This window comes from Vicia villosa, linkage group LG2 (genome assembly GCF_029867415.1).
Source record: "Vicia villosa cultivar HV-30 ecotype Madison, WI linkage group LG2, Vvil1.0, whole genome shotgun sequence".
Lineage (NCBI taxonomy): Eukaryota > Viridiplantae > Streptophyta > Magnoliopsida > Fabales > Fabaceae > Vicia > Vicia villosa.
The window spans coordinates 6,336,166-6,351,733 of NC_081181.1; the positions used below are offsets into that span (position 1 = coordinate 6,336,166).

Consider the following 15,568-nt stretch of genomic DNA (forward strand, 5'->3'; position numbering starts at 1 on the left):
GCAAAGGCTTGTGATTATGTGACGGGAGTCATCCGAGCTATTGATTTCTATTAGTGTCGCGGGTCAAAAAATCATCGCCACGAAATTGTAACAAACAGAGTCGCCACCAAATTTTATTTATTCCAAAGGGAAAGGGAAAATATTGATAAAACCCATAAATGAAATTAAATGAACAAAGATGGTCTTCGCAACCAAATTTGGGTTCGGGAGTCGGTTAAGCAAGGGGAAGGTATTAGCACCCCTCACCTCCATCGTACTCGATGGGACCCATTTAGTTATTCTTGTGATCGATTATTAGCTTATTTATCTACTTGCTTTCTAATTATTATATGGACAAGAAAGAAACGTGATTTGGTTTTTTTTATTATTGTGCTCGCCAAGACATTTGTATCTTGTGCCTACGTATTCCCTAGTGCAATGGGAAAGTCAGAGCAATCGTAGTTCAGGACTACGAAATTATATTTTTTTATTAATGTGCTCGCCAAGACATTTGAGTCTTGTGCCTACATATCTTCAATGGAAGAATCAGAGCGAATGTAGTTCGGAAGAACTACGAATTTGTTTATTGATTTTGATGGGTCTAATCGCACTTGGGCGGAAAGACGAGTTTTTGAATATGGTTCGCACTTGGGCGAAATTTGCACTTGGGCAAAGAAAACATGAGTTTTGAACTGAAAGCGTTTTTATGAAAAAGTGGAATTCGAGTACGTAAACAATGGCTTAACGGCCATCGCCTAGAATACTTGAAAGAGCATTTGCTAGATTGAGCGTAATGAAGTTTTTAATGGAATACAAGCATTCAAACAAAAGCTTAACGGCCATCGTCTAAATGCTTTAGAGCAACTTGTACAAGTACGTACAACCCCCTCATGATTAATCCATTATAAACCGAAATTGATTTGATAAAAAACGTTTTGTAGAGAAAGGTGAGACAAATAGAATTTTAAGGATCTTTAATGGAATCAAAGCATTCAAACAAAAGCTTAACGGCCATCGTCTAAAATGCTTTAGAGCAACTTGTACAAGTACGTACAACCCCCTCTTTTCAACCATTATTGACAAAATTCAATTCGATTATTAAAACATTTTTGAAGTTTTTGATTATGATAAAAGAAGTTTGAAAATGATACTTGGTGTTGACCAAAGTTTATTGAAATGAAAACCATTTGAGATTTTTTTTGACCAATTTTTTAATGAAAAAAAGATACTTGGTGTTGACCAAATTTTTTTTATATTTTTTTTAATATATATTGATCAAAGAAAATACTAGTACTACTTATATTAAAATAAATAAATAAATAAAAAATTGAAATGGGGGTGCTGAAATTAAATCAGATGCTGGTCTTTAAAGTCATTTTTTTTAAATGGTTTTCTTTAATTTAAAAAAGAAATGCCCAAATGGGCCTTATGTATCCAACTCGGTCCGGTTTGAACCGACACAACACATGCTAAACCTAAAAGAAACAAACGGCCTCTCCTCTCACACGTGTATTCTCTCTTCTCTCTCGTACATCTCTCACTCGTGATGCTCTGTTCTTCTTCTCAGTGAAAACAATAAACAGCAAAAACTCAAGAAACTCTCTCTCGATCTCTCGCGAATCTCTGTTCACCTCTCTCGACGGCGCTCTCTCATGATTCCAGATTCAAACAACAGACATAGTCATGTTACAAGCATACGAAGGAAAACCCTAACCCCCATTCATCCCCAAATTCATTATGTTCATCAGGGAATTACAAGTTACAGGCATTAATTATATCAGAAACAAGAGCAAAATGCAAAGGGAAAAGAAGAAAAATTACACAGTAAACTATGAAACTTTAGGTATGCTTCTTGATTTCTGACTTTGTGTTCGATTGCTCTACCCTGCGTCTTCCTCTTCTTTGCGATTTCTTCCGCGGTTTTTGGTTCTGATTATGGTGGGTTGTGTGAGTTTGTTGAGATATGGAGTTTGAAGGTTGAGACGTTTGATGCGGCTGAGTGAAGGTTTGAGTGAGGTTTTGAGCGTATTTTGCAGGTTGTCTGGGTTAGTGAGTTGAGTGATATGGGTGTATCGAAGGTGGTGTTTGTGTTTATGTCTTTGTGAGTATTGGTTTAGGCTGAGGGTGTGCGATAGAAGGGAGTATGGTGCGGTTCTGTATCGAAGGGGCAGAGTTGAGATTTAACAGAGGTTTTGGTGATTTTTCGTTTGGTATTTATGAGGGTTGAGGGAAATTGAGCAGAGGTTCAGTAGAGTGATTGTTGTTTCTTTTCCCCCTTTTGCTTGATTCTGAATGAGTGTATATATAGGTGAGTGAGAGTGAGGGTATCATGGTCTTTGTGATGAAGAAAAAGATAAGATCAAAAAGGGATCCGATGGAAATTGTGAGAAAAGAGAATCAAAGTTTGTTAGAGGTGGAGAGATTTTCGGAGAGTGGAGAAGGTGAGTGGAGTAGTGGAGCAGCATCTGCAGTTTTTGGACTCTTTTGACATTGCCAGGCTGGCGGTGATGGTCGTTCCGTTTCTGCCTTTGAAGAACGAACAACAAACAGTTTTTGTTTGTCTTGTAAATGTATAATGGGTCTATAGTCTATTGTATTTTTTTTGTAATGGGCCCATTATGGTGTTCTCAATAATAAATAAAAAAAAGATGGTAACAAATATATTTATGCATGAATTATGTGGCCCTCTCTTTAAACTCTAATTTAAAATGATGAAACAATTAAATAAAAATTTAATTATTAAACCATTTTTAAATAGAATTTTTTAAGAAAAGCAAATTAATTTATCAAAAGGTAAATGACAATAATAAAAAAAACGACTTCAACATGCAAGAAAGCAAAATAAAAGATGACTAGGACGCAAAAATTAAAATGATTATTAATTGAAATGATGAGGAATGCATCACGAATTTCATACTGATTTGAATTGCAACATGCGGAGTGGAAATTTATTGTAAATGCAGACAAATTGATCAATGCTAATGGGAATGAATCAGATAAAAACTTAGGTCAAAATTTAGGGTGCGACAATTAGGTGTCTCTAGACTTATGGATTTTCGCTTCCCTTTGCTTGAGGGTGTCTTTTTGACGATTTTTACTTCTTTTAGCTCAAATTGCATTGAGGGTAGAACATAGGTTCCTATTTGTGTTGATCCTTCTTTATATTTTCCTTCTTCAAAGTTGTATATGATTTTCTCCAGAACATTTGTGATTACGTGTCCATTAGGAATATGCGTTTCTCTTATTTTGATATCTAGCATGTAATCAATTACTTGCTGAGCCCAATTGATATTGACTTTGTTTTAGATTATCCAGACGGTTTCTACATTTCCTTGGGTTATGAGAGCAAAGTTTCCTTGCTTAAGGATGAGTATGCGAGTTATTACATAGTGAGTCATCCTACTTCCAAGGAAAATGTACTTGACTGTGAATGGATAAGGTATGTGAGTTGAAGTGTTTCTCATTAGGAAGGATGCGACGGAGGCATAGTTATACCTATTTGCTTTATCTCCAAGCTCATGAAGTTTGTCTTCTTGAGGGAGATTTAGTAACTTTTTAAATTCTTCTACTGTAAGATTTATTCTATGCTTTCTTATTTTACTCTAAAGTATTCCACATGTGAGACGAATATTTGAGAAGAACATTTTCACAAGAGAGGTATAAATCTTTTCAGAGGGGGTACAGAGAAAATCGGCGAGGTTGAGTGTTTTAAATTTTTTGAAAAATTTGCACTCTTTGAACTCTTTTGGAGATATGGTATGAATTCTTATGACATTTTAGTTTGTGAATTGTGCAAAATATTAGACTATTTATAGGCAACCACTACAGTCTGACTAGCACGTGGGTAATAAAAATGAAGTAATAATAAGAAAGAATCATCAGAGTCTATATGTTAATGTATAGCCAAACTCTACTCCAAATATACGACAGGAAGACTCATCGGAGTCTATATGTTAAGGATATGTCGTGCATCCGTGGTGTGTCACATTAGCTTCTGTTAGACCAAATATACGGCAGAGAACAAAATTATGGACACAAATTTTTAGGAGGAACATTCTTTAGAAGAAAAATTATAGGAACTAAATTTGAATTATGAATTATTTATAGGGATGAGAAACATATTTAATCTTATTTGACATGAACTAAAATTATATTTAGTTTATAGTTTTAATATAAATTAAATATCGATAATTATAAATTTTATTACCAAAACAAATTTTAATTATGTAAAATTTAACTTTTCTTGTGTTAGTCTTGTTTATATAAAACCCTTCAAAAAATTAATAAATAAAATATTTTAATTTAATCTATATAGTATGAAATAATTAACAATATGACTTGTCATAGAAATAATTTCATGTTTGATTTTTAAAGAAGCCTTTACAGTCCCTCGGGGTACCATACAAGCTCTAGCACAGGCATAGGCTTCGACACCGAATCATCCTCGTGCAGCTCTGGAGGTGGCACGACAGAAGAAGAACCGCCCCAACGATGTCTACGGGAGAGTCACAACTGTGAGGAACCCTCGGGATCATCCTGAGGCCTCCGTGGTGCAGTAGTAGAGGGGGGAGGGGATAGTGAAGGCCCGACTGGAACGGGTGACAGAGAAGGAAAGGCTGGGGCGGGTGAATGAGTAGGCTCGGCTGAAGCGGGTGATGGAGAAGGAATGGTTGGGTCGGGTGTATCAAATGTCGTAGGTGCATCATATGGAACAGCTGCTCCATCAGTGACCTGAGATACTACACGCATCCGTTCCCGCCGGACGAATGCGTAATGTGCGGTCCTCCCATGAATGCCCCTATCCGGGCCGTGGGTCATGATGTCTACGTTATGATACAAAAAACTCGATTTAGATACTGCGTATTTATAAATAAATATCAAAATAAAAACAAAAACTTTGGGTGCTTCCGTAGATGCATCTACGGAAGTACATTAGATTCAAAAACTTTGGGTGCTTACATAGATGGATCTACAGAATGCCCCAACATACATCTTTTTCATAGATGAATCTACGAAAGCCACTGAAACTCAAAAACGCAACAATGGCATCTAAGTACTGTTCCAGCCACTACAAACTTTATTTTTGTAGCTTGATCGTCCGTTTAAAACCTCAAACAATCCCTACATTTTCTCCAAATACTATTGTTAAACCTATCAATTCATTTCTACACCTAAATATCGAATTCTAATTCGATTTTACAAATACTCTAAAATTAATTGAAATGTCGAAAACTTACCGGTTAAATAAATATATAAACTTGATGGAAGCTGATACTTGAGTTGACAACGTCTTCCGAACTCGGGATAAAGAAATATGTCAATTTGAAATTTGAAGGTTGAGAGAGTTTGAGTTTGAAAATGTGAAGAATGAGGGAGGGGAAAGGTTTGTCGCGAGTTATAACGTCAAACCTTTCCGTAGATATATGCATCTACAGAAGTCTTCCGTAAGTGCATATACGGAACAAAACAACGTTAAACAAAATAAAAGGTGCTTCCGGAGATGCATCTACGAAAGCACGAGAGCACTTTTGTCAATTCGGTGGTACGCCTCATACCTATAGGGTGAGTTAAGAAATCTTCTAAAGTATTAAGAATCATCAATGTCTATGAAATATAAGAAAAAGTTATTTGAAGTTTTATTTTCATTTTCAAATTCATTTTGTTTTTAATTTTTTTAATTATTGATGTGAGAATAATTAATTTACTAAGATTATTAATCTATAATAAATAATAATTACTTCCATGAAATAATTAATCTATTAGTTAGGTCACATCATATATCTTCCACTACAATAAACAAACAAAAAAATCATAAAAATATAAACGGAATTATTTGATTAATATAGAAACACTGAAAAATATTAATATGGTAAGATATAATATAATTATAAAAAGAAATATCTAGAGAAAATATGATTTAAATTTTTTTTTAGACTTGACATTGAATAATTTTTTTTTAAAATTTTGTAAATTATAGACTAAACACTAAATGAATAATTAAAATTTAGATTGATCTACTCTTATATGTATTATAAATTTAACTTAATTAAATGATTAATCACAAATATTTTATAAAAATAATTTAATATAACATTTTTTATAATATTGTATTATTCACTTAAATATGACATATCTTGCAAATTTAAAAAACATAATTGAAAATTTTTATACATAAATTATTAAAATTTCTCAAACTGTTAAATAATATATTTTTTTAAATTTAATATAATGTTAAAGCACGTTTAATCAGATGATTATAACTAATATGAAACTGTTCGTCCGCACGGGTTCTAGCGTGGAACGCGGATACGTCATCAGTTTGGTTTTAAAATAGAAAATATTTAAATTTAATGGTAAAAAAGAAGAAAAAAAAATAGTCAAAAGATAAATATTTAAATGAAAGACATCTTTTCAATTTTCTAATTTTTAAAAGAAATACATCAATAATATATATTTCAATTATTCACATATATTATCTTAAAATTTAGAGAACATGGGTGATGCACTTACAGTGTAAAAAAGTTTTACACTGTCAACCAATCACAACTATGAATCAGGATAAATCAAACTGTAATTTTAAAAAAAAATTACATGACATGGCAAAACGATTTGTTTGGATGACAGTGTAAAACTTTTTTACACTGTCAGTGCACTACCTTTAACCTCTAAAATTTATCGTACTTTAAATTAGAAATAATTTTTAAATAATAATAAAAATAACACATTTTTTATGTGTTTGATTTCATACACTATTTTAAATATTTTTTTATTGTAAAAAAAAAAGTAATAACCCGTGCGTTCATATGAATTTTAGCATGGTTAGTCGTGCATTCACACGGGTACTGATCTGTTACCCGTGCGTTCATACAGATTTTGGTCAGGTTAGCCATATGGTTTTTTTTTTCAAAATATAATTAAAATGTTGATATGAAAAACAAAAATATTTTTACCAAAGTAATTTATTTATTTTTAAATAAAAAGAAAATTGTGTCAACTTTTCAATATTTTAATCAGTAATTTCATGTTTCTATTATAATTATTGCTTTTATTTGGATAAAACTTATTTTCTTAGATCTCTAATAAAAGTATATTTACTTTTTTTTTTCCAGTATTTAAATTTATATATTTACTTTTAACTTTTTAATTGCACAAAATTTATTTTTGTTATAGTAACCATATGGTACAAACGATAAAAATAATAATATTAAAATTGTACCATAATTTTAAAATTTAATATCAATTATTATATTTTAAAGTTTTTTCAATTAGATGGAGAACACAACACGACTAAAGCTGCAACTAAGCAATCTTGAAAATGGGTGGAATTAGTAAAAAAGGTAATGAAAATTGTGAGATTTATCTCTACATTTTGCTACTCACTTGCTCTAGAGTTTTTCTACTGCAATTTACAAATGAGACTGAGTATTAAAGTTTGTGACGAAAAACCATGAAAAATGAAAAATCCTATATAGAGATTAAAAGATTTCATAAAAAAATGCATTAGTTTTTGCATTTAGAAGGAATAGAACCATCGCTCTTCACAAAAATTCCAAAATTTAACCATCTATCCTATTATAACCATCTAATAATTTTAATCAAATTACATTTGAGATTATAAATGCAGTTGAGAAAGAATTAGTAATAGAACTCATCACCTCTTCACTTGCTTTGAACGCCTCCAATGGTAATAACATAATCGACACCTTGTGCAATTGTATCGGCCACCAATTTTGTGACTTTGTTTCCACTCAATTACACTCGAGAAAGGTCGTGGTGCTTCGGCCAGACTTCGGTATTGGGTGGCAGGATGGGAAGATGAATTGGAGTGGAAAGCTAACACAATGTGTATGATCATAATCTATAGAGATTGTATTCTGAATATTCCAACAGTTTACTATAAACTTTAATAGCATATTCAGATTGCATTTTTATAGAACTCTATCCACTCGGATTTTCTTACAACTTCCCTCACTCCCTTACCCTCTTAAAATCATAGTAACATATTATTAGTATAAATTTCCAAAAGAAATTTGTAATTAGCGCACCGCACCACAACAAAGTTAATACAATACCTTTCCAACATATTCACTAGCCTCTCCTACAAGGTGAATATTCATTCTTGGTTGTCAGAAAGCATCAAAATAACTGCCCAACACTTTCGAAAAATTTGGAAGCATGGAGAAAAATAGTTAGCTTTCAGTTAAATACTTTCAATTGTAAGACCCTACAAAAACAAAACCCAGGGAGATCAGAACCATGAGAAAAACCAAAACTTTAAGATGGATATGAATTCGTTGTGATCGTACAACAAAAATTATAACGACATAGAAAACTTGAGAAAAATGCAAACCTGTTGAGATCCAAACATTAAGAAAAACCAAAACTTTAAGATGGATATGTCGTCGCCGTGACTGTACTACAAAAACTACAGTGACATAGAAAATCCTACAAAAACACAAACCCAATGAGATCCAAACTTTCAGAAGCAAAGAACAAAACACCATTGAATATGTAAAATGAAACAAATAACGACAATACAAATAAAGTTGCGGTTGTTGATGTCACTTATCATCGCAAAAGGTCTCGCCATGCCGGTGACGGCAGCCAAAGAAATACGCTGTTTTTGAAAACCAGGTTGTGAGAAAGGAAAAAACTAACCTACCACAGCAAGATTTTTTTGTTTAAGATAAAAGGTGTGTGTGATAAAGGGATAATAGAGTATAGAAGCAACCTCTCTGCTTTGAATAGACACATAGGAAATCGTGCCAAAATAAAAAAGGGTGGGTAGAATTCAGTTCCAATTAGAAGTTGGTTAGGAAGGTGAAGATCAAATAAGCTTGAAATGGAAGGAATTTGAGGCATGTGTGAGAAGCAGATAGTTAGTTAGAATGTAATTAGTGTTTCAATAGTTAGGATTAGCGTATGCAAAGACCAGTTTTTTCCTAAAAGTGGTAATGTGGAGCAGGGAGCCAAAGGGGCAGCATGGTATTTTCCAAATACATAACTTTTCTTATATGGTAGATTTTTATATATAAATTATTAAATAAAAAATTACAATCAAATATGTGCAACGCACGGGCCATATATCTAGTTTATAATAAACAACATAAAAACTTAAATAAAATTGAAGAGACCTAATTTTTAATAGCACTCATCTTGACTTCCCTCATCCATGTCACTTCCCCTCATCCCTCTTCACTTTGAAATCACATCTTCATCTTCGTTAAATTTTTCCTTCCACCATGTACGATTTTGGTTACTATTTTTTTTCTTCGAAGTCTATCATATTAACAGCCTCACACATATTGTTAATTAGCAAGTCACATTATGTATCTATCTTACAATGAGATTTACTCCAACATACGGGAGGTACATCCATCATATCCTTCGAAACCTTTACATTAAATTCTTTCATTTAATTCATTGTACTTTCCCATCCTAGTATAGTTTTGGTCTGAAATGCCTTCCATCAAACTTCATTCATCTTTATCCTATGATATTTCTTTTTCCAGTATCAATCCCTAATGTGAAGATAACTAAAATTGGTATTGTCTTAATAGAATTAAAAAATGTAATAACATAAATTATACCTTCTGTTTATCTGAAGTGAATCCATAAACTTTGTGTTTGATGCTTTTTAAGTCACCGAGCAATAACTTTAGGAACCATTTTCATGTGTTCTTTGTTTCGATTTTCACAACTACATATAATATTGAAATCATCTTACTATTTCCATCCTTATCAATTGCAGCCATTAACTTGTGTTGCAGTGAGTATTGTTTTCTATTAAAAAACAATCCAAAGCTTAATTGTGAAACCCAGTAAACTAAAAACTAGACTAAGTTGGACCTTAACCATGAAAGTTGAGTGATAACAAGAGTTTGTAAAAGTAACAACATCTATCATAGCCTATTATTCCTCACATCTTTTGGTTACATTTTCATTGCATTATAAACTACGCAAGCGAAATAAGTAACCAAATCAAAACAAGATGTGTCATTTGAATCGGAAATTTAGACATCAATATCAAATGTAAGACAATGGACAAAGTAACTCAGCCAAATTTAAAAATTTATCTGTCATATCGACAAGGAAAAACATTATCTCTAGTTCAGTCGAGCGCATAATAGACCAAATGTCAAAGTGTTATAAGAAGTTCGTAAAATAAAAAGTAGTTAAACCAAACCACAATCAAACACTAGTTCCCAGCATAAATTTGACAAACACACTCCAACCAGCATACCGCATGCCCTTTCATATAAGATCACCAAAATTCATTGGAAGATCATCAATCTGAGTACTGTAATATTGCTCAATATCTCTCAAGATCTTTGTATCATCGCTCTTCACAAAATTGATTGCAACACCCTGCAAAAACCATTGTTAGGATTTAGGACCAACTATAAGTAATGAGTAATATAAATTGAAAATCAGATTTACTACTTAGTTAATCAACATTAATTCAAATGATTTGACGTTTCCCATACCTTTCGTCCAAAACGTCCAGAACGACCAATCCGATGAATGTACAGCTCTCGATTATTTGGAAGATCATAATTAATAACCAGAGAAACCTGGTAACAAAAGAAAGCGCATGATCAGTATCAACAGATAAAAGGATCAATGCAGGGTATGTCTGAAGATTTTTAATTATCAAGTACTAGTTTAAGCATTCATGAATTGTCATATTGATTGCTGTATGTGATAGAGAATCTGTTCAGGTCAGCAATTATTTTCTATATGATAGACTGTGTTTTGTGTGAGCATTTGACAAATGGGGTTTTGAACAAACTTCAGACTGGTAAAATAACTTGTGTTAGGAAAACATGAATAAACTACTAACAACGTACCTGCTGTACATCAAGGCCACGAGCCCAAACATCTGTTGTTATTAATAAACGGGTTGTTCCAGTACGGAATTCCTCCATAATTGCATCTCTTTCTCTCTGAGGCATGTCACCGTGCATTGATGAAACTGTGAAATTATTGTTGCACATTTCTTTGGTTAACCAGTCAACCTGATCCAAGAAGATATACAAAATAAGACACTAACTCCGTTCTCAAAAATATATGCCTAAATTGACTAAATATAGGAAGATAGTATATGGATACACCTGTCGTAAATTCGTAATCTTATGTAACCATGACAATTTTCATTTACCTTTCGCTTAGTGTTGCAGAATATAACAGCTTGAGCTATAGTAAGTCTATCATAAAGATCGCACAGAGTATCAAACTTCCATTCCTCCTTCTCAACCTCAACAAAGTATTGCTTAATGCGCTGTAATCAGGGAGCAAAGTAATTGCATCAATAACAATATCCTGTTAAAGATGAAAAAGCATAAATACAATGAAACCAATTGATTAATTACCTCTAAGGTCAATTCATCACGTTTTACTAGAATCCTTACAGGATCCGTCATGAACTTATTTGTCATCTCCAGTACTTCATGGGGTAAAGTAGCGGAAATCAAGACAACCTGAAGATTAGGTGGGAGGTATCTGTACACATCATAAATTTGATCTTTAAACCCTCTGCTCAGCATTTCATCCGATTCATCCTGTAATCAAAAAGAAAAATATAAGATAATCTTCGACACGACTACAAAAGGAAAGAAAAAGTAATCAACAGAAGTAACAAACTACCAGAACTAACAACTTGATAGCCCCCGTGCGCAACGTTCTCCTTTTGATCATGTCACAGACTCGACCAGGAGTTCCAGATACTACATGAACTCCGTGTTCAAGTTTCCTTATGTCTTCTCCCACACTTTTGCCTCCAATGCAAGCATGCACTTGTATATTTAGGAAATCTCCAATAGCCAATATAACTTTTTCAGTTTGTGATGCCAGTTCCCTCGTCGGAGACACAATTAAAGCCTGCAACCTGTCCAGAAATTACAAAATTTAGTCTCACAAACTAATACAACATCTTTAAGATTATATGTTTTAGCCGAAATTAGTAACGGTCAAGTGTACCTGCAATGGTCATTCGATCCGTCAGCATTTGGAGAAGGTCAGAGTTGCTGCCCTCTTGACTGATGACATTTAGGGTTCATTCACAATTTATATTCCAAGCATGCTAACCAAAACAACAGTCCGACCCATTAGGGTTCATTCACGAATACAAACCAATACACTGATTATTCACATTTTAAAATAAATACCTATGTAGCACCGACATCTCTGAAAACAGACGTGTCAATTTCCGTGGACACGTTCACGGACACTTGTGATTAAGTTTAATTTATTCATTTTTTCAAATTTTTATCGGTGGTGTCGCCGTGTCAGTGTCGGGGTCAAATTCGGGGTGTCTGTATTTCATAGATAAATACATTAATAAAAGAAATCCATCAAATTCCAGTTCAACATGCCAAACCTAAAAACCCTAAAAAAATTCCAAGCATAGAAAAACCCTAATTGATAAACTAAACCTAAAATTCTAATCCAAAGAAAGTAAGATACCAAAAAAGAGAAGAAAGTTTGAGAGAAACTCACTCTCTGACAGAGGTATCAACAACCTGGCAAACAGTTAGAGCGATCATGGAGGTCTTGCCGGTACCAGATTGAGCCTGAGCGATGACGTCACGGCCCTGAACGATAGGAAGAACGGCACGCTGTTGAATCGGTGACGGTTTCTCGAAACCGTATTGGTAGATTCCGCGGAGTAAATCGTCTTTTGTTATCATCTCCTCAAAGCTTCCAATCACCTTCACGCCCTCCGTTGTTTCGAAATCCGTGTCCTCAGAGACGGGGACCGTTCGCCGATGATGCGCCGCCGCTATGGAAGATGTTGCCATTGCCGTTGCCGCTGAGTTACGTGGAGCAATTAACCTTTTTTTTTCTTTGCGCTGAACGATAAAATTTCTGTTTATAGGTTTATGGATCCAAACTATACTGTGTTTAAATAGGGAAACTTTGATCCTATTTATAAGAAAAAACCGGTTTAAAGCTAACAATTATTTAAATATTAGCCTTATTAACCTATTTTGTCATTTATCAAATTAGTCTCTTATTTCAAATTTAAATAATTTTAATTTTTTTTCACTTAAAACGATGAGATGTTATTTTTAATTTATATTTTTTATCTATCAATTTAAAAAAAATAAAAATTGCGGTCTTTCAGACAAAAGACTATGCGAGTTTTCATAGATTTTCTTTTAAAGAAGATTTTAAAATCACTTAATTCATCATTGATTTAGCATTTCATCAAGGACAAGATTTGTCGAGAATTCATATAGTTTTTTATGGACACCATCATTAGAGGATGCTTAATTAGAGATTTTGAAGGACTCCGTCGAACATTGTTTGCCATTAGATGTTCTCATCATCAAAACTACATTGATCATTTACAAATAGGTATATGAACAAGTACATAGATCCACAATTATGACCATAAAAGAGTCTCCTACCAATTCTAATTTTTTTCCCATAAAATTCTCTAGAGTCCGAGATCACTTTTTTCGACAAAGACGTCATTAAGATTCACATCCACAACGACTATCTCATGGTTTTAATTGTACGGTGTGACGATTCAGAGATCAAGAGAGTGGTGATAGATCAGGAGAATTCTGTAGATATTCTTTATTAGGACGTGTTCAAAAGACTTTAATTAAGTCTATATGCTCTTTAGGAATTTCTGGGTTCAATACTCAGCTTCTCGAGCGAGCAGGTACAGGTGAAGGATTACATCATCCTCGATATAGTATTTGGGCTGGATGAAAATGTAAAGATGACCAAAGTCAGGTATCTTGTGATAAACGCCCATTTATCGTTTAATATAATTATAGGTAGGTCTGCATTTAACCTTTTAGGCGATACCTTATATTTATGCATGAAGTATTCGCTACTAGACAAACGCATTGGGGCGATCCAATGAGACTAGGTGACTGCTCGAAGATGTTATCATGACAATATGAGAGTAAGGAGCGTGACAATGGTTATAATCAATGCTCTATCATCAACCGTACAAGGAACGAACTTAGTAGACCTGATCCCCATAATGGAACCCATTAAGGAAAGGCACATGTCTACTCAAGATCCATCGGAGATCTATGTTAAGCTCGAGGAGCTTCACACTATCAAGGAAGACACCATTGCAACAAAGTATGAGTTGGTTGTCGTATTCGTGAATAATGTGGACTTATCATGTATTAATGTCAAATGTCATCCAAGGATCTTGAAGCTTAAATACTAATATAATGTATTATGTTAACTAGTTGTTTTGATGTTTTTGATAATTAAGGTGAGGCATTCTAGCCCTTTATTTGTATGAACATTCTTCCAAGATGGAATTTAAATTAAGGGGTAGGCATTTTTTCCATGCAGATGGTGGTTTTTTTAATGAGTCGTTTTATCTTCTTGACTATTTGATCATTGCAAGTTGCGTATGAAATTTTAAATTGGACCTTCGATGAAGGATCTTTGTCGCTCTAAGAGACAACTTTACGTTGGATCTTCAATGGAGGATTCTTGCCGCCATAAGAGGTAATTTTACAGTGAAACTTCAATGAAGGACCATTGTCGCCCTAAGAGGAAATTTTACTATGGTCCTTTAATGAAAGATCTTTTTTTTCCTATAAGGCAACTTTACGTTGGACCTTCAATGAAGGATCTTTGTCGCCCCTAAGAGGCAATTTTACATTTAACCTTCAATGAGGGATCCTTGCCACCATAAGAGACAATTTTTGTTGGACCTTCGATGAAGATTCCCTGTCGTCATAAGATGAAATTTTATGTTGAACCTTCATTAAAGGATCCTTACCCTCATAAGAGGTAATTTTGCGCTTGAACTTTAATGAATGATCCTTTTCGCCCTGATAGGCAATTTTGCTCTAGCCGTTCAATGAATGATCCTTGTCTTCCTAAGAGGAAATTTTACATTGGACCTTGAGGCAAATCCACGTTGGACCTTCAATGAAGGATCCTTGTCTCCCTATGAGGAAAATCTATGTTGGACCTTCAATGAAGGATCCTTGCATCCATAAGAGGCAAACTTATCTGGACCTTTGATGAAGGATCAGTGTCACCCTAAGAGATGGTGTACGAGCTGGACCTTCACTAAAAATGCACTATTCAATAAGATGATCGAAGTATACAACATACAAATAAAAAAGAACTTTTTAAAGGGATTAAAGAGAACTGTGTTAATATTAAAACCTCTGAAGGGCGTGTTTACAAAGACCGCGAAGGACATGATTTCAAAAAGTCCACGAAGACAAGAATTACATAACAAAATAAAAATAAAACCATAAAAGCAGCCTAGTGAGTGTCATCCTTATTAACTTGCCCCTCGTCTAAAATATGGACATTCTTTTCTATGGGAGCCTTTGCTTCCTAAGTATGAGCCGCTATGGAGGAGGCAGTTTCGTCTTCCTCATTTATCAACTATCCATCCTTAATCACCTTGAACATATTAAGTTGGCTCAGGTCCAAGCCAGGATTCAAAAAGGCCACATGCTATTTAGCACGCTCGAAATATTTTCCAGAGGTCTTGACCAATTCATTTTGATTCTTTGATGATTTGCCTTCCAACTTTTTCTTGGAAGATGAGGGCCGTCTTCAGCTTAATCTTTACTTGGGGTAACTT

The 15,568-nt window shown here is 33.8% G+C and overlaps 1 protein-coding gene across 1 annotated transcript; it reads right to left on the minus strand.

The window, feature by feature from the left end:
• Positions 1 to 9,098: 9,098 nt before the first annotated feature.
• LOC131648934 (eukaryotic initiation factor 4A-3-like) lies at positions 9,099 to 12,881 on the minus strand. The gene is made up of 7 exons (XM_058918669.1): positions 12,478 to 12,881; positions 11,626 to 11,866; positions 11,352 to 11,540; positions 11,141 to 11,260; positions 10,830 to 10,997; positions 10,467 to 10,553; positions 9,099 to 10,347 (listed from the first exon to the last, which is right to left on the minus strand). The coding sequence occupies exons 1-7, from the start codon at positions 12,777 to 12,779 to the stop codon at positions 10,234 to 10,236; spliced, it is 1,221 nt and encodes a 406-aa protein (XP_058774652.1). The 5' UTR covers positions 12,780 to 12,881; the 3' UTR covers positions 9,099 to 10,233.
• Positions 12,882 to 15,568: the final 2,687 nt, after the last annotated feature.

Coding starts and splice junctions, on each gene's coding strand:
- LOC131648934 (XM_058918669.1), bottom strand. CDS start 12,779: ATGGCAACATCTTCCATAGCGGCGGCGCATCATCGGCGAACGGTCCCC. Junction 10,998..11,140: donor TCTGCAACACTAAGCGAAAG/GTAAATGAAAAT, acceptor TTCTTGGATCAG/GTTGACTGGTTAACCAAAGA. Junction 10,554..10,829: donor GTGGCCTTGATGTACAGCAG/GTACGTTGTTAG, acceptor TTTTGTTACCAG/GTTTCTCTGGTTATTAATTA.